Source organism: Elgaria multicarinata, chromosome 13 (assembly GCF_023053635.1).
Source record: "Elgaria multicarinata webbii isolate HBS135686 ecotype San Diego chromosome 13, rElgMul1.1.pri, whole genome shotgun sequence".
Classification (NCBI taxonomy): Eukaryota; Metazoa; Chordata; class Lepidosauria; order Squamata; family Anguidae; genus Elgaria; species Elgaria multicarinata.
Window position 1 is genome coordinate 1,960,580 of NC_086183.1, and position 22,596 is coordinate 1,983,175.

Consider the following 22,596-nt stretch of genomic DNA (forward strand, 5'->3'; position numbering starts at 1 on the left):
TTGTGATGAAGAAAAGGCATTCTGTACGTACCTCAGAGGCACTTTTTCACAGGCCCATGAGTTGCACCCTGAGCATTGTAAATAAGTCATGGGAGGGAGCTCAGCTCTAATTAGCACAGTACCAACAAAGGCTCACTGTTTCATTTTTGTAAACCGCTCAGAGAGCTTTGGCTATGGGGCAGAATTATTATTATTATTATTATTATTATTATTATTATTATTATTATTATTATTATTATTTCCCTTTTCTGGTGGATTGTTTGATGATGGGGGAAAGCAGTAATATCACCTGTGGCCTATGAGTCACCTGCAAACCCAGCAGTAGCCACTGGCTGATCTTCACTGATGGCATGGAATGTCTACTGATATTCCACGTCTTCCTGCTTCTCCTTTCTCCAACCCAAACTCTTCAACACTACCGTTTTTCCACCACCTTCTCTGATCTTCATTGACTTTAGGGACACACTCATGAGTGTGTGTGTGTGTGTGTGTGTGTGTGTGTGTATTTCCCTTCCTGGGTCGATGAAGGATGGCAGAATGATGCAGCCAGCCTCCCTCCATCAGTGAGTCTCCTGCAGAGACAGACGCAGTGCTTTGGTGCCCACTAGTGCCAGCATTCAGGAGGGACCTCTGGCTGGCAGGAAGCTGTGGACAATTTTGGCATTGCTTTCACAACCTCGTAGGCATCTTCCCTGTATGTGAGCAGGAGGAGAATTTCCCAGGGGATCACATTTCTGTGTCAGAACTGAGGGCCAACAAGCCCAAAGGTTCCAACGATCCCTTTAACAAAGTATTTTAAAAAACAAACAAACTACCTTCCACATATGCCTAAATCATTTTGTAATCACGTCAGATTTTTCAGGTAGTCCTGAAAAGGGGGGCAAGAACAGGGCTCATGGGGTTGCAGACTCTGCTACATTGATCATTGGCAAACGTGGTATTTGGGGGCTCTGTTACCTAAACCTTTTGGTGTGTAAAAGCACATGAAAATTCATATTTTTAACAAATTGGCCAGATTGGTTGGCCTTCTGAGTATGCATCCTCCCCCAACCCATCCACTCACCCCTCACTCTCTGACACACAGAAGAACTGCTATGTTCAGACACAGTGTATCTGCAAGTCCTGGTGACAAATAACAGAAGAGTTCTATTAAAAGGTTCCTAATGTATCAAATGACTTATGATAAGAAACTCTGGGATGGGTTCAAAACCAACAAGGACTCTTTGGAACGATGCTAATGTTTCATACAGTAGTCGTAACTATGAAAATGTCACGTGGAAAGGATTAAACATAATACAAATAACTGAATGCAGATTAGGATAGGTGGATTATTTGTTAACCGCGTTAACTCTGCTGTATTGGTGTAGTTATATATTGCTCTATGACCTGGGGATGATTTATTATGTTTGAACGCTTTGACTTTTGACCTTGCCACTGCATGTATGAGTATGCCCGCACACAGAAGAGATCAGCTGTCCTCAACCTGGTGTCCTCCAGATGTTTGTACAACTCCAAGCAATCCTGCCCATTGGTCAAGCTATCTGGGGCTGATGTGAGCTCATGGGCCCTGCTTGGAGGTCTTGAGCATTGATCCTGGATCCTTCCATGTGCAACATAGGTGCGTCTACCACTGAGCTACGGCCACCTTTTTGGATCTTGGCTACAATTTCTTTGCTGTTCACTGTGGCCAGTCATGTATTCCATTGCAGAATCCTGCATCACTCACTGCAGATTTGGGATTAACCTGCCCCTCTGCTTTCAAAATAAGCAGACTTGGTTCACACGTGTTTGGATGTCCTTTGATTACATTATCCTTGACAACTGGTAGCTGAATGTGGGAATCGACTCCCGTGAAAATGATTGTTTGGGAGGCAATATAGAAGTTTTACCCGTGGTGTTAATTCTGCAATAATCTATTCATATCTGCAAGTCGCTACCAGTTGCTGCACTCAAGTGATTCTCATGCATACACGAATGAGCCCACGGTGTAATTATGTCTCAAGAAGAGTGTGTGGCCCATATTCCTTTTACAGAACAAACAGTCCCCTCCAAAAGGGATGCTTCCAAAATTATCATCTGAATTTTATTTCAGATTTTAGAGTTCCAATGTCCTGGATTTGTTGCCAAAGTGGAATTGAAGCATTAGGAATCCTCCATTCTAAATTTTGTAGAGAGTGGTGTGTGCTGTTTTGCCCAGCTGTTTTACATTCCTTCAGTTCATTTATCTCTAAACATTTTAAAAAAGCCATCAAGTTACTTGCATGTGGCATTCTATCAATATTTAGGAGCTCATGCCCATATGTACCAAACACAAGAATCTCAAAAAAATCTGATGCAATTATATATAAACAACTGCTATCAAGACCGCTTTCTTGCAGTGTTTTACCAATGTGTACATGAGTGTCGGTAACAGAGAGAGAGAGAGAGAGAGAGAGAGATGTCTGTGAATGGAAAGCAAAGGGAAATCCCACATCCTCCAATGCTTGAATTAAATTTGGAAATTTTCTTTGTTAAACCAGAGTGAAATGAAGTACAGAGCAAACTTCTGAACAATAAAGGAGTAAGGGGAACTTGTTCATCTTTCATTGACCCATATGTAGGATTAGGGCTTCCAAAGGGATGTGGGTGATTCCAAGCAGGTTTCAAATTAGGAATGCCTTGATCTAAAAATAAAGGTAATCCCACCCCCCACCCCCCAAAATCCCTATTCAGTATGGTGGTGGTGTTTTGCCAACAGAAAGGAAGCCCTCTCTCCTTGAGGTGCTTTAGTGTTGCCAAAAAGGGAGACAAAACTTTCTGAAAGCTCAAGGGATGGGCTTCTGCTTTTGCTATGCTATTAGCCAAAGGCTTCACCTCCCAGTTGGTAGTTGTGGTAAGGCAGTCTTACCTAGAAAACCATTAAATGGCTGAAGGGTTAGTGGAGGAACAGGACCCCAAAGTCTGGAGGGACACAGCCTCAGCAGGTTGGGCTCATGTTGATTATCATAGAAATATTTTGGCACTCCGTGGTTGCTATAAAAACAGCCAACGCCTTCTCTCTGCCAGCACCCATGAGCCGCTGGCTGCTACTTTCATCTCGAAGAACCTGCTGGATATTCCTAGCCGGGGCACCCGCAGAGAGCTCCCAAACCTTGACTCTCTCCTCTTTCCACAAGCCTAGATTCTCTCCTCCTTGCACACACAGGAATGCACAGGCATTTCTGTTACGCTTGACAATGGGTAGCAGTTGTGAACCAATCGCACTGGAAAGCATTGTGTGTTGAAAGACTTCTCTGTGGTGTTAGACCTGGGACAGACCATTCACATGTGCAAGCCATCCCTTGATGAGGCAGTCAGCAGCACGTGCATCTGCAAATTAAGCTCACACATCCTTTTCTTCCCGAAATAATGTTCTTCAAAAATCATACATAGGCCCCAAGGTTTTCTTCCACAGCCAAGGCTTGCCAGGGCTTAGCCCTGGAATTGGCATTTGATACCAGCGTTCAGGGCTGGCAGATAAAAACAGAAATGCATACTCTGGGCATATGCAGAACACATAACAGTCTGTCATTTCTTTTAGCAGTTTAGACCAAAGGACTTTTTCCCCAGGCAGTTTTCTAGGCAGGCTTGAGCTCAAGCACCTTTCTGGAAACAAAAATTAGCAGCCGACAAGGCGGCCAAAATTGGAACACGACCCCATCATTGGGCATCAAGTGTATTTGCCACAGGCCACTGAAGTGTAAAACAGCTGGCAGGGAAAAGGCTGCTAAGGGTATTTTCATTGCTCTTATGGCGTTATCAAACAGGAATGCTCCCTTGGGAACCTACTTACTCCTTGCCGTTACACCAACAATTTTTGAAATCCGCACAGTGACTGTGTTAGCAGGATAAGCGCACCTCCATGCACCCCCCTCCCCCAATTTGCAGCAAGGGCTCAGCCCTGGGAGTTTCTAGCACCAGGCCTCAGCTGTGCAACCAGTGTGGCTTCTGGGAATAGACCGCATCCCATGTCCTCACTGATGACGGTGATCTGCCCTCCCTTCTGGGGTTAGAGGGCAGAACTTGCAGGCAGCCTTGACCCCAGCACCTCTCACATCAGAAATGAAGAGCCGCTACCCGTGGTTTAGCAGAAGAACGGGGGCGGAGAGTGGGAGGCACCATTGCTGAGCATCCCTTTGAAGGAATGGCATACCAAGCATTTCACCTCACCATCTGGCTGGCTGGCAGGCAGGCAGGCAGGCAGGCAGGCACCTGCTTGAACAGCAAAGCAGCACCACAGGAAAGGCCCAGGCCGCAGGTGCCCTGAGCAGGTTTTCCGCCTGTCCTGCTGGGGTTAAGGCACGGTGGCACTGCAAAACCGTGTATGGCCGGCTCAAATCAGTGCTAAGGGCAACAGCCAACTCTCTCCTTGGAAGAACATTCCTCTCTGTGAAATAAACAGGTCTATTAAATATTTAATCTCTGGGTAAGGCTTTTCTTATTTCATTTGCAATAATCTTGCCAGGTCCAGATGGCACACTGGTGGCCCAGATAGCCATCAGTCGTCCTCTGAGCAGTAGGGAGAGCGCAAAGCTCTCGGATGCAAGAGGCGGGGGGCTGCAACTCAGCGGTGCCAGCCCCTCCACCCTCACCCCCACCCCCGTGACGAGCCCAGGATGAACCGCAGGCGGCCAAGGTGCGGCTGGAAAGAACACTTGCCCTGCACCATCGCCTACAAAGCGCCAGCAGGCAAAGACGGCTGAGCCAAGCAGCTGCGGCTTGGGGAGCATCAAAGTACCCAAAGGTGGCAGAAGACAAAATTGAGGAGACCAAAACCCACGTTCCTAGCTTCGGTGCCAAAAGCAGCAGCTCTCTGCTGCAATCTTCAGCCGCTGCCTCGCCTGTGCTCGATGCTGTGCCATGGAGCAGGATAGATGCAAGCTGGGGCACCCTGAAGCTTGGCCCCGGATTTTGTCAGCACCCCCTCTCCCAGAGGGCTGTCAGTTCATGGATATAACGTGGAACTGACTCCCTCCGTACCTCTGACCATGCAAAGACCGCCTCTGCATCCCTGTGGACAAACCGGCGTTAGATTCCATCCCACTTCCAGCTCTCGAGGAATCCACCGGCACTTTTGTTGAATGGACAAGAGGGCTGGTTGGCAAACAGCCGTTAGGCGCCCTCAGCCCCAAACTCTTTGTAGAAATCGGCATCAAGCAAGAGGTTTCTCTCTCCGTGTGTGTGTGTGTGTGTGTGGATCCCGGCAACACTGGCTTCTAGAATGAAAGAAGAGCGGGTGGGGTAGGGGCGTAGACTCGCCACAAGGCCAGGAGACCTTCCCCGTCACCCCACTCCCAGGTCGCTCAGTTCCAAGCAGTCTCCTGCACAGAAGGGCACATCCATGAACCGAGGCAGGATATGCACAACCCTTCTCTAAGGACTTGAGTTTTATAAACCTCCTGCAGTTCCTCTCCATAGTAATATTGTCTCAGCTCCCCCTCTGCAATTGTCCTCTTATTTCATAAAGCTCACCTACCACCACCACCCCCTCCTCGAGATTTTAGTTGCCCTTTTCTCTAATTTCTCAAGTCCCGTTAAGTTTGGAGGCTCTTCCGGGCAGATTAATACTGTGTTTGCCAAGATTACTCAGCAAAGTGCCACGCATGCTCAAGCCTCGCGCGGAAGAGTGGCAATGCGCACGTCGGAGCACATTTCGACGGTTAAAACAGCTTCACCTCCACTGACTCCTTACGAAAGCTATTGTCAGGCCAGCAGCACGATTACACTCGCCAGAGGGAGAAGTGGCTGGCCTCAGCCCGTGAGAGGGTTTGCAGCAGAGGCAAGAGCAGACATGCGCATGCCCCAGGGCCGCACTCTGCTGCCTCACTGCACCAGCAGTCAGGAGGCCTCCTGACTTCGAGGCAATGACCTTAAAACCTTAGGATTCAAGCCCAGCGCCCCGCTCAGCAGCCGGAAACGCTCTCCGCTCTTGCTGCTTGCTCCCACTATTCAACAAACCAGACTGAAAGCAGCTGGGAGTACAAAAATAAGATATTTTCCTTATCATAGCAATTATCAAAGAAAAACAAACAGAACAAGAACAAAAGCAGTGGTAAAAAAAGATATCCAAAGCTCAGGGCCGGCCTGGCTGCCCCGCTCCTCACGCGCTCTGCCCCAGCATCCTCCGGGACACCGCAAGGCCTCCTGGGAACACTACTCAGGCAGCACAGGGCGGGCGCCTGGGGTGTCAGAAATGTCTCCAGCAGCCCCCGCAATGCTTTGAGATGGTTGGCTTGCTTTCCCTGTGTGTGTCGTAAGTGCAGCTCCTTCAGTTTAGCTTCTGATCCGTCTCTCTGGTAGTGGAATACGAGTAAGCTTTCCCCAACACCAACCGGTCCCGCAGGAGCTTGAAGAAGGCGTAGTAGTTGCTGAAGAGGATCAGGGCCAGGGAGATGGTCTGGTGCCACTTCTCAGACACAATCAGGGAGTACAGCTGGTAGAAGATGACAGCCCCTTCAAGGAGAATCAGGATGTTCAAGATCCGCAGGGGTTTGCTGAAAAAGAACTGGAAGGCCGAGAGGGCACTCCACGTGAGATGTTTACGGTCTACAGGGAACAGCCCACACTTTGGCCCACAAGAGGACTAGAAACTTGCAATTCTATTTTTAAAAGATAAAAATGCTTTCTGAGGAACGTGCAGGCCTGCTTACGTAACCCTCAAGTGATATGCAGACGATGCACATGCTGCAGCACTTCAAAAACGAAACCAGTGACCACCACCATGTACCACTGTGGAATGGAGCCTCCAAAGGAGAAAGATTAAAGAGGCAATGTTTGCTTATCACAGCTAAAAGCTGATGTCAATATAAAGGCTGAGACAAAACAAGCCATGATGTTTATTAATGCAGCTTGATCAGCTGTTGAATAGAAGTATTGATTGTTAATCTTTGTCCCCGCCTTGAGGTTTGGCCTAGTCCTCATTGGTAGTAAGCGGAATTGCAGCATACTTATTTGTGACTGAAGCTGGTTTTTATACTGAAACATTTCAGATTTTAAAATCTGTTTATATGTGTGCGTGCTTAAAAAAATTTTAAAGCTATATTTAAAAAAATAATCTATAAAAGTTTGTAAACTGGGTGTGCTACTTGTGATCCTTGTTTCGTTACTTAACATTACCTTTTTATATCTGGAGAGTTAATGCAGTGATTTTCAAAAAGTTTCAACAACGGTAGACAAACATCTCTGACAGACCCCTTAACAACCCCCTGCTGATCTTCCTCTGCAACACGCCGCTGCAGAAAGCTCTCAGGTGTTTTCTAAGCAGTGTTCTTTGTTCATGTGAGGCAAACAGTGCTGGTATTAAACCTTTAAAGCCGTACATGGCCTGTGACCCCGCTGCTGTCCACACTGAACCCGCGGGAGCTTTAATATCAGTCCCAAGTGGATATTCAATTGGCAGTTAGCAAGGACACTGCCTTCTAGGGGGTAGCATCACACTTTTTGGAAATGTATTCATTTAAAGGCTTTTTTATTCCACTCTTCAGCCAAAACGGCTGCCAAAGCAGCTTACATACTGTCAGTTAATCAAGACTGATATTTGATCTCATTTGACATTCAATTTCTGCTGCTTTAACAGAGGAATAGCATAATACTGGCTGGAGTGCTGCTCTGTGTTTACACCTTGATATATTTTAGATTGTATTCTTAGTATGTTCTTCCTAATAAAATATCTTACTATCAAATTTTATTCTGGCTGGGGGGGGGGAGGGGAGTCGTACATGTATAAGCTATTTTGATTACCTGGATAAAAAAATAAAAGGAAATACATAATCATAGGCAGCAAGTGGCCCCAGATGTGCTCCAGATCACAGGCCCCAGATTCCTCTACGACACACATGGGTTCCATGGCAGACATTCAAGGGTTTGGTTCATGGACAAATTGATACGGAAAAGGTTCTCTGAGGGTACGAAGTTGGAAAGCCATTGCGCTTTGATACATTTGCACTCACAACAGCTCACTCTTCCATCCCGTTCTATGTATGGACAGTTGCAAAGACAAGATTTGAAGCCGAGTCCCTGAAAGAGACAAGCCAATCTCTTTCTCCACTGAGTACCCCCAGCTTTCAAACGACAAAGGCTTTTCCAAGCTGGTATATATTAAAGGCCCCATTTATGACAGGCACCAATCCAGCAAGCGGGCAGAGCGATGGAAATTAAGTAAACCCATGCACTTGGGCCTGCTCTCATTTGGTTGCAGAACAAGGCTCTTTTGAAGAGACTTCTAGGCAGACCACATCATGCACCAGGGAATGAATGTGGTATAGTGGTTAGAGCATTCGCCTCAGAATGGGGACGTGCAAGTTCCAATACTCACAGCCCACAAGGTGCTCTTGGAGCAGCTGTCCTGACACATGTCACAGGGGGTGTTGTGAGAATAAAATGGGCAGGAACCATGTATTTATCTATTTAATTAATTTTATTTATTATTACATTTATATTCTGCCTTTTTTTCCTCCAAGGAACCCAAGGTGGCGTACATAATCCTCCTCTCCATTTTATCCTCACAACAACCCTGTGAGGTAGGTTGGGCTGAGAGTCTGTGACTGGCCCAAAGTCCCCCAGTGGGTTTCCATGGCCAAGTGGGGCCTAGAACCCAGATCCCCCAACTCCCAGTCCAACACTTTAGCCACTCCACCACACTGGTTCTGCAAGCTCCTTGGACAAGGAAAGCTGGGCTAGAAATGGTGTCCATTCATTCATTCATTCATACACACACACACACACACACACACACACACACACGCCCTGTCAGTGTAACAAAAAGGGCAAAAACTTACATGAAACCGGAAGTGGGAGGAGTCAGAAGGCACAGCCACGTTGTAGTGGCCCACGGCTTTGTACACATTTTTGCTGTGCTTCACCAGCACCCCCTGTGGCCACATGCACTCCTCAGTCCACCTGCAAAATAAACAGAAAGGGACCAGACATGGGAGGGGAAGGGCAGGTTGAAGGTTCTGGTACTTGTGTACAAAGCCTTAAACAACTTGGGACCAGGATACCCGAAACCACACCTTCCCCCTTACCCACCTGCCCAGTCTCTGAGGGCATCAGCTCCTGGTCCTCCACATGGACCTATGGCCCGAATGAAGTCCAGCAGAAGAGCCTTCAGTGCGGTGGCCCCCTTTCTTTGGAACGCCCTGCCATTGGAAGTCAGGCTGGTGCCTCTTAAAAACACCTCTATTCCAGGAAGTATTCCTTAACTAACCTGCCATGGTTTTTATTGGCATTCTGTGTGCATGATTTTATTTTTTAAAAAAATATTGTGTTTTATTCCTTTTATCTTAGTACTATTTTATCTCTTACAGTTCAGTACTCTGTAATCTGTTTAGATATGGAGTGGGATATAAATGTTGTAAATAAATAAAAAACATAAGAGGGGAAAGTGGGATGGTGACGGCAGCAGCAGCAGCAGCAGCTGTTTAGAAGGCTGAAGACTTGAGCTCATCTCAAGGGTTGCTGATGGGCAATGGATGGGATTGCGGTGGACTGCGGTACAGCAACCTGCGTTATTTCAGAGGAATAGGCAGATCTGCCTCCTACAGTGGCCAGCTTTTTTTTATTGGCCTTGCTCCAGTGATGGGCTTCCAAGCAGCAACTGGCTAGCTTGACAAAAGCAGGAAAAGGTACCTTTACGCAGCTCATCGGTATCTTGTTAAAAGCACAGGATCCAGGCCAGGCCAAACACTGGCAACCTGATTTTGCCACCCCACTCTCCTCGGCTACTGCTTAACATGATCAGCAATCCCAGGTTGAAAGAGAGGTGGCTACTAGGGGTGTGCAAAGTGGGTCTTCTCTGCCTTGAAATTCGATCTGGAGCTCCGTAGGAGTGAGTCTCTGCCTTGATTTTGGAGGGGGGCCCTCCCCCTCTCTCCGCCTCGTGAAATTGGTATTAACATAAATGCTTACAGTTCCCTCATTTTTAAAGATACAGAGATAAAACTTGGCACAGTGATAGGTCTTGAGGGCTTTAGCCCCACCAAGTTTGAACCAAATTGGTTCATGCTTTGATTTTTTAGGAATTTTTAACAAAAATTAAAATTAACAAAAATGCTTGCATCTGCATAATTTTTATATAGACATGAAACATGGCAAAGTGATAGCTCCACCAAGTTTGAATTAGATTGGTTTATGCCTTGATTTTTTAGGAAGTGTTTTTTTTAATTCCCCACTCCAGCCTTCTCCAACCTGGTGCCCTCCAGATCTATTCGACAGATGTCCCCCCCGCCTCAGCCCAGCCACTGAAATAAAGAGCCTGCCAAGCTTTCTCACTCACCAGCCAGCCCAGCAACACTTTCACACTGTGGAAATGTGGATGATTGACTTCTACGAGTCCAAGCAGAAACGCGCTCCCTCCCTCCCTCCACCCCCAGAATCAGCAGCCACTTAGTGTTTCCCACTTCCCTGATGGGGGGAGAACTCTGCTGTGGCTATTCCTATTGGTTAGCCACAGAAGTCAATATCAAAGCTACCCCTCACCCCACTCAGCAGCTTCCAAATATGGAGATACACACACACATAGAGCAAGATAATTCCAGAGACTTTAGAAGCTCCGATTGGGCACGTCTCCGCTCTGATATTAATCAATGGGTTTGGAAGCGGCCCACCTCCGCTCTGGAAGACTGAATACTCTGCCGATGTTTGCGGTTACCAGATAATTCTGGGGCGGAGTGCACACCCCTAGTGGTTACTCATTTACTTTCACCAGGGCTTGCGTCCCTGTCTTCTAGTTTGGTTCCGCCTCACTGACTGGCACCTTCAACAAGGCAGATGCTGAACGAAGCTGGAAGGGGTGTTAGTCCCAGGATAACCGGTGGCATAGGCCAGTGGCTTTCAAACTGTGTACTGGGAACCCCCTGTGATCTCTGGATGCTCAGCAAGGGTTCCCAGTCAATGGGGAGAACAGTCATAGCAGGGAATCATCCATGAAAGGCAGCCTGCCTAGGACTCCCTGGCTGTTCTAGGACAACCTCCCACTTCACGCAGAGCGATGGGGAGACCAAACTCGGTTGGCTTTACGTAAAGGGATTCTGGAATACCCTCGAGCACTCCGCAGCAGACAGGCAGAAATCCCTGGGCAGAGAAATGGACCTAAAGAGGGAGGGCCATCAGCAGAAAGCCTTAAAATGATTGGAGCCAGCAATGCAAGGGGAACCTCCGTGCTGTGCGATACCAGAGACTATGCAGGCGCTGGGAGGAGGAGCTGCTCCACTCAGCAGTGCCAGCCGAGTCCACTCCTGAAGCGTGTGCCACCCCCAAGAGGATGATGCAGACGGCCACATGAAGACGCCTGCTCCCCACAGCCTGGCTGAGTTCCTTTCTCTGTGCATCTCTTAGCATGGAGAACAGAAAAACAGGGGAGGGGGCAAGGACGTCAGTGAAGGCCCTGATGGGCCATCCGGCCTCCTACATAAAACTGGTTCCCCACCCTCGGGGTAAGCAACAGCAAGAGGAAAAATTCCTGCAATGAAGCATATAAGTGACGGACTTTTCACACAACCATTCAGGGTTTCATAGCCCCTGTAAACGTCATTGAACCAGTTTTATAAAGAGGTGATGCTCAGGGTGGGAGTCATGAAAACATGAAGAGCCCTGATGCTGGATCAGACCGAGAGTCCATCTAGTCCAGCATGCTGTTCCCATAGTGGCCCACCTGCTGCCCACAAGAAACCCATACGCAGGGTAGGAGTTCAACAGTACCCTCCTGCCCATGTTCCCCAGCAACTAGTGCATACAGGCTTACTGCCTCTGCTACTGGGGGTGGCATAGAGGAATCAGGACTAGGAGTCACTGATTGCCGCCTCCTCCGTGATAAGGCTGCCGTGCCCAGAGGGCTGCTTACTGATGCTGCAGCACGTTGGAGCACAGTGCTGGGTCGACCTTCTGCCAGCAGCCCAGATGTGCTGCAGCTTTGTGGAGGAGGTCGCAGTAGCGGGCGGGAAGCAGGTGCTGCATGAGGATGACGGAGGTGCTGATGGAGACCAAGAGAAACAGCTCACAGGACCACCGCTTGTCATAATACTGAGTATTCTTTGGAAAGGAAAGGAGAGAGAGAGAGAGCGCTCAGGATGGAGGGCTGCACCTTTGGAGCTGGACTGTCCCATCCACCATGTGAGGCAATCCAAAGTTGCACCTGAACCTAGGTGCAAGGCAGCCAAAATGTTCTAGAGTCAACTTGAGCAACTTCAAAGGCTGTTCTGTTCCACAGACAGTGATATTGGGGGCTAGTATGTATCAAAAGGCAACGCATTTCATTTGAAATACATTTGATTCTATGATGATTTGGAGGGGGTCCTCAAAGCAGAACTGAACCAGGTCTCTGGATTGCCACATGCAAGCAGGTGAGCAGCTACTCATGGCTGTTCCAGGAAAGGGTGGACCAGCATCCTGTTTCCAGCAGCCAGCCTGACACCTTGGAGCATCACGAACACAGAATGACCGGGGGGGGGGGGGGCTTCACCTGTTGCCTGTCCCCACCCTCTGGGATGCAGCACATGGAGTTCCCATTGAGCGCTTTTAACTAATAGTTGCCGGAAGATCTATTCTTCATACCTTTCTCTGTTCCAAACAGAACCTCAGGCCTGGGGTGGGTGTTCAAATCCAATCCTTCAGGATTCCCCAGATGGCCACACCCACCTACCCCTGAACCGCTTGGCGGTTTCCTAGCTTCTGTGCAGCTTTCCCCTACCCCAATTCTAAAATGCCTCCTCCTAAGACATCGTTACTGGCAGGAAGAACTTTCAGCTAAAACATGCTGGTATTTCGGATATTTTGACCCCCTCGCTTTTGCCTTTGCCTCTCATTCGGCCCTTGGGCTACAGAGGCTCAACACCCTGCTCCAACTAACCAAGCAAAGGCCCCTCGGTTCTGCGTTGCAGAGGCACAACCCGCCGCTCACTCACATACCTTCACAAACCAGACGGGCACAAACGCCACGTAGTAGGCGCTGAGCATGGAGCTCACCAGCACCTCCTTCATGCGCCAGTTGAAGTCCATCTTCAGATACGCCACCTCATTGCGGATCAGATCCGGGGAGAGGCAGCAGGCGTGGGTGGGCATGGCCTCCATGCCGTACAGCTGCCGGGTGTGCTGCTTCCAGGTCTCCTTGAGAACCGACAGATAGTCCTTACCTCTTGAGCCGACGTCGGCAGTGTCACGAGGGCCGATGTTGGCCACTTGGGGGAAGAGGCCAGTCTTGCGGACGTCACAGTTCAGCTGCAGGAAGGGGACGTACATGCCGAACCTGGGAGGAGGCGAGGAGAGCAGTCCCCAAATTGCCTGTTTGTTTAGCACCATTCATGCCCGTGGCAGGTTACAAAGGACCCGAGGAGCTGACAGTCGAGGAAACGATGCAAGGGAGAGCACAGCCAGGGAAAGGCAGGGAAACAGGCGCAAGCCACACCGCCCTGAACACACCTGATCTCGTGAGCTAAGCAGGGTCGGGCCTGGCTGGTACTTGGGAGACCGCCTGGGAATTGCGTTTTTGATTCCTGCATTGAACAGGAGGAGGTTGGACTCAATGGCCTTATAGGCCCCTCCCAACTCTACTGTTCTATGGTTCTATGAAAGGGGGGGGAGAGAAAACACAGTGAACGGTTATGCCTACAGAGGCTGAGTTGCAGCGGGACAGAGGCAGGCACCTGTGGCATTCTGGACGGTGTGGCCTTCAACTCTCATCATCCCTCCGCATGGGTTCCATTGATGGGAGCTGCAGACCCTCCAGGTGTTTTGGCCTACAGGCTCCCTACCCCCAGCCCAAAAAGGGAATGGGGATCAGGGGGTTGAGCCCATGGCTTCAGAGAAGGAGGACGTTGATGATAGTTCTTTTTTTAAACTCTGGATGTTTTTTCTGTGGAATGCTCAAGGTGATGTGCAGCAACCCTATTCGTAGGCAGCGACCACCTGTGCAAGGTCCAATGGTGACCTGGCAGGGCCTGTGGAGAAGCAGGGCCTCCCCTGCCGGACTCTTCCCCAGAACAAGGGGACGCCCCACGGAACAGAAAGTGGCCCTTACGAGGGGAGGTGCTCGAGAGCCATCCTTTTGAAGGTAGAGAGGCTACTGGAGAGCAGTACAGGCCCTTCATGGGAGGAGGTAAGAAGGGGACACTTGGAGGGGGCAAAGCACTTCACTCAGCCACAGTGTCAAGGACCAACAGCTTGCAGGCCATGCAGGCAGCTTTTGCTCAAGCAACTCCAAGAAAAGGTACTCCTACCATAGCTAAGGAGGTGGAAGTGGGCTCTTATTTATAGAGAGCCAACGCACAGACTTGGTGGTTTTCATAAAAATGGAAGCCAAAGAAAAGGCCCTGTCTCCAAAGAGGTTACTATCTAAATTTTGACTGAGTGTAGGGGAGGAAAGGGAGCCAAAGGGAATAGGAGAAGGATAGGCAAACATGCTTTGCAATCTAGCCACGGGACCATTTTGTTTTGAGGCTTCAAAGTTTGCCTCCCCTGAGACAAGAAACTGAAATGCAAATAAGATACTCACGGATAACATAAGAACAAGAGGTTGAGGAGTGAATACGTCCTGAAGAGGTGAATTATGGATCGGCACAAGCTCCAAGCTGCCCCAGTAAGGACGGCAAAGCGAGTGACCACCAGGAAAATGGACCGCGGCAGGGAGACTTTGCCAGTATGAGAAGCCTGGGAGGGCAAAGAGCAGGAGCAAGAGAGGGAAATCAATGCCCCCGCCCCCTCCAGGGAAAAATCAGCACTGCCCCCCCCCCCCCCGATTCCCAGGTGTTGGTTTCACCTCCAGAGTCCTGGGGCTGTGATTCGGGGGTGAAGTCCCACTGGATTCAAAGGGCCTCAGTTCTGAATAAACATGTTTAGGGTTGCACTGCAGTGGCTTAAGCCAGACATTCTCTAGAGAGTGCCCCCCTCCACCCAAAGCCTCCCCATACCCATTAAGAGAGAGGTATTCACTCCTGACCCCAGATGATACTTTACACCAGTGTGCATAACTATATATATAGATGGGGTGGGGGCAGGGGGCAGGCAGCCCTCCATGGGTTGCATGATGCCAGTGGATGCAGTCACGTCACTGGCCTGCTCAGTTCAGCCTTTCTCCATGCCTGTCTCTGCATGCAGAGGCTCTGCCAACACTGGGAGCAGCAGATCCACCCCCTGGCACCACCCAAGTCCCTGGCGGCAGCTTAGTCCGCTGCCACTTGCATCCCTGCTGTGATGCCTGACTTGAGGTCACAGTGGGGATTCCTCCAGGGCTTGGAGGCCTGGCGGAAGCCATGGCTTTGTGGGTGCCCTTGCTTTACATGACGGGGTGGAGAGGGACTTTTGAAACTCCAGCCCTCCAAAAGCTCACCAGTGCCTGTCCCTGCTTGCTCATGAGGAGCAGGTAATGGACACAATCCCCCTGTGAAAGCCCCACTGCAATGAAGGGCAGCTGCAAAGGAGCACCGTTGTGCTTGACCTGTCAAACAAAAGCCCAGCCAGCACAGGCCGAAATGCAGGACGCGAGTTCCCCACCCCCATGCTGGTGGGGTGAGGGGCTCCAGGCCTCTACCTCCTTCACCTCCTTCACGATCGCACCAATCAACCTCCTTGCCAGCACAATGGTCGTCACTGCCAGGACATTGAAGTCAATGAGATGAAAATTCTGCAGGAAGGGGGGAAAAATCTGGTTGGCCCATAAGTAGTGAACTTGCAAGAAAACCATTAAAAAAATCAGTAGGATGGGGCTTCCAGGACCTACTGGAACACATTTGAAAACAAATTCCAGGAGATGGAGCCCACAAGCGGACCAAAGCCTTGCAGTTTCTTAAAGATGAAGAAATTACTCATTCTAAGTCTTGTGCTAGTCTGCTTCTCTCAGCTGTATATTCCACCTGGTCTTTTGCTTGAATTAAAACTCAGCTCTTACCCACAGATATTAAATTAAGAAGCAATTGTCTCATGTTTCTGTTCCCTTTATGGACAGATCTCTTGGCAAATGAGTTGTAATGCTGTGTTCAGGCAACAGCTGGCACTACAGAGCCCTCATATATAAGCTGTTCTAGGAAGCACAAGGAATTCCTTATTAGGAAAGCACAGAGAATTTTTGATAGCGTTTTAATGTTATTTTGTGTATGTCTTAATACTTTACTGGCTTTATGATTGTGCTTTTGTGAGCTTGCAAACGGGCAGCAAGATATAAAGATACCCACCAATGAGGTATGGGAGGGAGGATGAGACGGTGGGTACCACCACACCGTTTTGTAGATGTTGATATAGTGGACAAAGAGAGCAATAAGGTGGCAGAAGAAGAGCTGGAGTTCAAACAAGATGCTCCTCTCGATGGGCAGCTCTGGGATCTTGCAGTGCTGAAGGGGAACCACTGTCTGAGTCGCCAGAGGAGGGCTGGAAAGACCTGTCCCTGAACCACTCCTGCACCAGGGGTGTGGGGAGAAAGGAAGAGTCAACTTAGGAAGAGTCACAAACATTCAGGTGCAACAGCCCCAGAAATTAACTTCAAATTGCTAACATGAACCGCCTACAGGTCACCCCATTCCTCTGGTCCATAAGCATTCTCTGCTTCCATTTTCCCTCTGCCCCCACAATGCCCTTTTCTGGGACAAGAGGGTGCTTTGAAGCAATCGTCCTGCTTGCATAAACAACAATAATAATGGTAACAGTTAATCACTTGACTCATTTGCGTGGTGCCTTTCCAAAATGCAAGGCAGCTCCCAAAACCATTCTAACCAAGAAAGTCACGTTCAGCAACACAGCAGCATATGGCCCTTCATTAGACTAGAAAAACATCCTGCTCTTTGCTTAGAGCTGCCTTTTAAGACACCCTGGAAACATCAACAGCTCAGAATACCTGTGTAAATTAAGGAGTTTGACATCACACCAACTTGTATCAGTGGCACTGGTTACCCATTCATTTCTAAGCTCAATTTAAAGCGCTAGTACTAACCCTGAAAGCCCTGAACACTCTGGGACCAGGTTACGTAAAGGAGCAGCTTCACCCATATGACCCTGAGTAAGCCCCATTTTCAACCTCAGAAGCCCCGCTCTTGGGCTTGCCACTATGGTCAATCAGGTAGGCAGGTACCAGAAACAGGAACTTTTCAGTGGTGGCTCCACATCCACAGACTCTCCTCCCCCAAGAATTTGACACCTTTAAATGGACCCTAAAGACTTTTTACACCTTTACTATACGTCACCTTGTGAGGACCTTCCTTAAAAGACTGGAAATGAATAAATAAAATAATTAACAATAAGCCAAACATTTTCTAAAATAGGTGTGTTTTGCTTTATAGGTAAGGGAAGAACAAGTCCTAACCTCAAAAAAGGCAATTTCACAGCCCCAGGGCAATCACCGTAAAGACCCTAGAGGGTGATGTGAGGTGAAACGTTTTTCAAAACAGCAAAATCTCCAGCGCTTTCTTTTTTCACAGAAAATTTTCCATTTCAAACTATCTTTAGTTACAATGAATGGATGCCAATTACAAATGCAATATTAGGCAAGATTGGGAGCTTCAAAGTTGTAATAAATGTTTTTCAGCTGATTATTCCTGGCAAATATGTGAGAGAATATATCTGTCATTGTTTTGTAAGTGTGTGTGTGTATGTGGGGGGAAATAAAGCAATAAACTGTTTTTTCAGGACCGATTATGGATTTTAATGACTGTACAGGCTGTACAAGTTGAAAGATGAGTGTTTGTCAGCATGTCATGCAGAGCTTTTGGGTCACTAAAATGTATTAGTATATCAACAAATTTTCAGCACTCTGGAATCTGTGTTAGATAATTGAGTGGTATATAAATATTGTTAATAATAATAATAATAAGAAGAAGAAGCAGCAGCAGCAGCAGCAGCAGCATAGGAACATTTTCTAGGAAAAAAATAAATTCAAAAGTTTTACCAGAAAACCCACATCACTACTCCATACTGTTAATATTCCCACTTTGCAGTAAACAGGATTTGGGACCAGCTCGAAGAGGGCAGTGCGAGGGCAGACTCTCGTGGGGAGCGCCTGTCTTTCATAAACACTGAGCATTCATAGTCTTTTTGAAACCTGAAAGCATTTCATACAGATTATCTGGAGAAGCGAACACCTTTGTAGGTCAGGTCATTATTCCGTAACCCAGATGGAGGAGAAGGTTGAGTGACCGTGGCTCGCCCAAGACCACCCACTGCAGGGCTGGGAAAGCACTGGCCCAGTGGCGAAATCCAGTCGTGTGTGTAAATCTGGCTCTCCAGTGTTCCCAGATGGCCAAGCGCCCTTCCACTGGGCCAAACACATTTCCAATGGGCCCACCCTTGGACCTCCTTTCCCTCAACCACCAATCATTTGCTTTTGTGCAGTTCTTTCTACATTCTAAAAACTTGAAATGCCTCTGCTAAGACTTATTGATAGTAAGAGCCTTAAGCATTTTGGGCCTTTCGCCTCCAGCCCTGAACACCACTGGAATGAGGCTGCTAAAGGCTTCTCCAAAATTGGATCTGGTCCTCAGGCTGAGGTTCCCCACCCGTGACCTAGCGGGTTTGCTGCTGGGGTGGGATTTGAACCAAGGACTTCATTTGACTCTCTGAGCCACTGTGTCACTCCACTTTTCAAGAGCTGTATGGTAGAATCTACTGCTTAACAAAATATTGGAGATACAAACTAGCGAATGGATGTGTTTTACTAGGTCAACTTTGGCTTATGTAGGAGTAGGAAAGGTTTTATATTTGACAGAACTCTTGATCAAATAGAGTGCCCTAATAGCCCCTGGGGTTTGTGCCCACCTGGTTCGTGAACGCACGCTGGTGACTGAAGAACTGGTGGAATGGCCGGTTCCCCCTGTGGCTCCAGTCTCGCAGAGAGGATTGCGGCAGTAGGACGTCCGGTTAGGTCCCCTTCTTCCCCCTGCCATAACCACCGACAGTCAAAGAACGTCGGTGTCTCTCCTCAAATTATTCTTTTGGTTCTAAGCACTGGAAATGAAAGCTTGGTTAGGTCTGGATCATCTGAGCAATTCCCAAGTTATCTCAAAACACCATGCAGCCTGAGTTCCTGTTCAGGGAAATAGGCAGGAGCAGGATGTACGCTTTAAAAATATATAAATAAAATTCCTAGAGAGCAAGCCGCTCATTTGAAATTTGGTCATACACAGACACTGGACTTTGGTATGTACAAAGTGCTCCACAAACACCATCTCTGTCACCTTCGTAAGAATCCTGAACGGTGGGCTGATGTGCTTTTCCTATATTGTAGATGCAGGGCTGAGAGCCAAAGGCTGCTTAGAGGCCTTATGGCAAAGGAAAGTGCGGGATGAGGCGCTTTCTAGCTCATTGTTCAGTCTCTTTGAGCGCAATCCTATGGGATCCACCCTGGGTGCTTGTAAGCCTACAAACTCGGAGGCTTACGCAGAGGATACTCTAGCATTTTTTGCCCGTCTAGGGGAGGCTTTGAGGAGGGGGAAGGAAGGAGGCAGGGGCAGCCACGTCGTATGGCTTGTCACTCTGGTCTCCTCCCCTCTCTGGCCCCAGGAATGTCCCTTTCCCCCCTTTCTGTTTTCCAAGGGCGGAGAGGTGGCCTGTGTGGTTCTCTCTGCACCAACTATGAGGGGGAGGGGAGCGTGGTTTCTGGGCTCAAAGCTCAAAGCCCTGTCTCCAAGCCCGGAAAGCAAAACATCCTATGTCCCCAGATGCTATCTAGGGGACACAGGATTGCTCCCTCTGCCACTATGTTACATGAGCGCCTTCACACATCCATCATGCCCATAGCAAAGAGAGATGCACATGACACAGGGACTAACAGGTGAACCTCTTTGGTGTCCCCCTTTCTCACAGATGTGTGCGCCGGACTTTTGAAATATAAATGTTAAAATTTCTAGCATATGCCTAGGAACACTTGTTTGTGTTGCCTACAAGTGTTGTGTTGGTGCCTTGAGGTCAAAGCTCTGTCTGACAATTCCACTTTGGCTCCCAGGAACCTCACTTTCTCCCCCTAAGCCCTAGTTCTTGCAGGGCAAGTTATGTGTCGGGTTGAACAAGAAGCAGTGATGTAACAGGTAAATATTGAGTTGGTGTTCAAACTTTACTGAGAAAGAATGCAACCGTGTTTGAAATGTGTAGACACCTGGCACTTTAATAAACCTTTTACTAATAATATTATTGTAGAAGATTACTTGGTTCCGCCCTTGCCTTTGGCTATTTTTTACTCCCCTATGGGTTTTTCCTTATTTTCGCACTCAATCTTTACTCAGCCATAAAGTAAACTGAGTGACTGACTAACCTACTTCTCAAGAGTTCTTGTGAGAAAACAATGGGAGAAATGCTGTTGGTGGAAAATGAAGAAAGATCTATATGTACATTACCTTGAGCTTTTTTGGAGGAAAGGTGCCAAATAATTAATATTTATTCTTATTCATTTCCAAACACTTTTATCCCACTTGACAATTTACAAGAAAATACCCCGAAGCAGCTTAAAATGCACAATGCAATACAAAAATCTCAACGGCAGTAACATTTTTGTACAAAAATGCTTAGTAGCAACACAACAAGATGCCCTCTTAAAAGGGTCTCCTCAAAGCACGATGGCAGAAAAGGTGTTTTGAGCGGAAGGAGCCAGGCAAGGAGGGACTTCCATGATTGTGCACCGCAGACCTGCCTGCCTGCCCCTGCGGAGGAAGAACCCGGCGCAGTTCCTCCAACGGTAGGGTGACTATATGAAGAGGACAGGGCTCTTGTACCTTTAACAGTTGCATTGAAAAGGGAATTTCAGCAGGTGTCATTTGTATATATGGAGAACCTGGTGAAATTTCCTCTTCATCACAACACTTAAAGCTGCAGGTGCCCTGCCCATTTTTAAATCTGGTCACAGTATAGCTCCTGCAGCTTTAACTGTTGTGATGAAGAGGAAATTTCACCAGGTGCAACATGCATACAAATGACACCTGCTGAAATTCCTTTTTCTATGCAACTGTTAAAGATCCAGGAGCCCTGTCCTCCTTTTCATATGGTCACCCTATCCAACGGGGACCTCAGCAAAACACTTGCCCTTATCATCCGAGGGCGCTTTGTAAGCCCCGCTGGATCCCTTTTCGTGAGTGCCAGATTTTGACCTTGTGCCTCGGGGCGTCCCCAAGTGGAGCCCCTCCCGGCCGTGGAGGAAGGGAAGCAGCAGCGCCAGCTGCGCCTGGGGACACCCACTCCGGGTGCAGGAGTCGCCCCCCTCTCTCTCTCTCTCTCGCCCGGCGGCTTCGGCGTCTCGCCCTTCCCTCTGGGCACAGTCCCGTCCCTTGGCCCCGCGTGGGCTCTTCGCCTCCGCACACTCCAGGGGAAGGCGAAGGGCCGCAGCGCAGAGCCAGAGCGCCGGATGCAAAAGGCCCCGCGCTCAGCCCAGGCAGGCAGCGCTGGGGAGGAGGCCCCCCCGCACGCACGCACGCACGCACGCGCCCCGCCGGCCTTAGGAGAGCCGCCGCCCCTCGGGGGAGCCCCGTCTCCCCCCCCCTGCTGCCCCTCCAGGTATCCTGGGCTGCAACTCCCAGCATCCCCGGCCACTGGCCACAGGGGCTGAGGATGATGGGAACGGAAGCCCAAAACGTCTGGAGAGCAGCAGGTGGGGGCGGGGCGCACCAGCGGTCCTCCGAGCAACCGTAAAGAAAGAAGGCGCGAGGCCGGGGCGGACGGGTGGCGGGGGAAGGGGGCGCCCCGGGCCGCCAACAGAAGCGGAAGACGGGCCGGAGCGAGGCCCGGGGTGGGGGGGAGGGGGGAGCGAAGGCCGCGGGCGGTGGGGGGGTTCGCGGGCGGATCTCCGAGGGCTAGGCGGGGGGTGGAAGGTCCACGGAGAGGGAGGGGGCACACGCGGAAGCCCCGGGCCCGGCCCGGCCCTCGTTCTCCTCACCCATCTCCGGCAGGCAGAGCTCGGCGTCAGGCGGCGGCGGCGGCGGCGGCTCCGTAAGCCGCGGGGAACAAGATGGCGGGCGGGGCCTCGCGCTCGGGGGAGGCGGCCACGGCGGCCGCTCGAGGACAAAAGGCCTGGCGGCGCGCAGCGCCTTCGCGCGGGGCGGGGCGGGCTGCACGTGGGAACGCTCTGGGCCCGCCTGGCCTCCAGGCGGAGGCAGGCGCCGTCTTCCCGCCCATGGGGGCCCCGAGAGGATGGGGCCGGGAAGCCGCCTCGCCCTGAGCCGGAGCCCCGCGTGGCCCTCGCTGCCCAGCATCGTCGGCACAGCAATGCGGCCGGAACGCGAGCCGCCCAGAGAGCTTCGGCTGCGGGGCGGCCTAGGAATGGAACAAGCCAACCAACCTGCCGCCTTCTGCAGGCTCCCGGGCCCTTCCCCAGCAGTCGGGGACTGCGCTGCCCGCTAGGCCCCGCCGCCCGTGGCAAAACCTCCGGAGTCGCCAGGCTGTGAGGAAGGGGCCGAAGGGGAGGGGGCGCTCCGTGGCAGAGCAGCCGCTTGGCCCGCAGAAGGGGCGGGGGCGGGCTTGGGCTTGAGGCCGGGCAGCCTCTCCCAACGGGCTGCGAGAACTGCCTGGAGCCCTGCAAAGCCACCGCTGCCAGTCCGTGTGGACAAGCTTGGGTTTGATGCACCAGGAGTCAGCCGCTTCCTATGAAGCCCGCAAGCAGCCAGAGGAAGGGGGGTCAGTTTC

The 22,596-nt window shown here is 49.9% G+C and overlaps 1 protein-coding gene across 2 annotated transcripts; it reads right to left on the reverse strand.

The window, feature by feature from the left end:
* Nucleotides 1–5,991: 5,991 nt before the first annotated feature.
* Nucleotides 5,992–21,985, reverse strand: TMEM39B (transmembrane protein 39B). Of its 2 annotated transcripts, none has more exons than XM_063140848.1 (9): nt 21,851–21,985; nt 18,748–18,936; nt 16,179–16,398; nt 15,548–15,631; nt 14,504–14,658; nt 12,922–13,258; nt 11,858–12,045; nt 8,796–8,916; nt 5,992–6,523 (listed from the first exon to the last, which is right to left on the reverse strand). In XM_063140848.1, exons 2-9 carry the CDS (start codon nt 18,873–18,875, stop codon nt 6,287–6,289), a joined length of 1,470 nt encoding a protein of 489 aa, XP_062996918.1. In that variant the 5' UTR covers nt 18,876–18,936; nt 21,851–21,985; the 3' UTR covers nt 5,992–6,286. The 2 variants fall into 2 exon arrangements, with proteins under 2 accessions (XP_062996918.1, XP_062996917.1); XM_063140847.1 differs by having other exon boundaries at nt 15,539–15,631.
* Between the last annotated feature and the right edge of the window lie 611 nt (nt 21,986–22,596).

Bases quoted from the DNA above. Each gene is read 5' to 3' on its own strand.
- TMEM39B (XM_063140847.1), bottom strand. From the start codon at position 18,875: ATGGCAGGGGGAAGAAGGGGACCTAACCGGACGTCCTACTGCCGCAAT. The intron at 16,399-18,747 runs GTGGGCACAAAC...CCCCTGGTGCAG, and splicing joins AGCGTGCGTTCACGAACCAG to GAGTGGTTCAGGGACAGGTC. The intron at 14,659-15,538 runs GTAGAGGCCTGG...TTGCCCTCCCAG, and splicing joins TCGTGAAGGAGGTGAAGGAG to GCTTCTCATACTGGCAAAGT.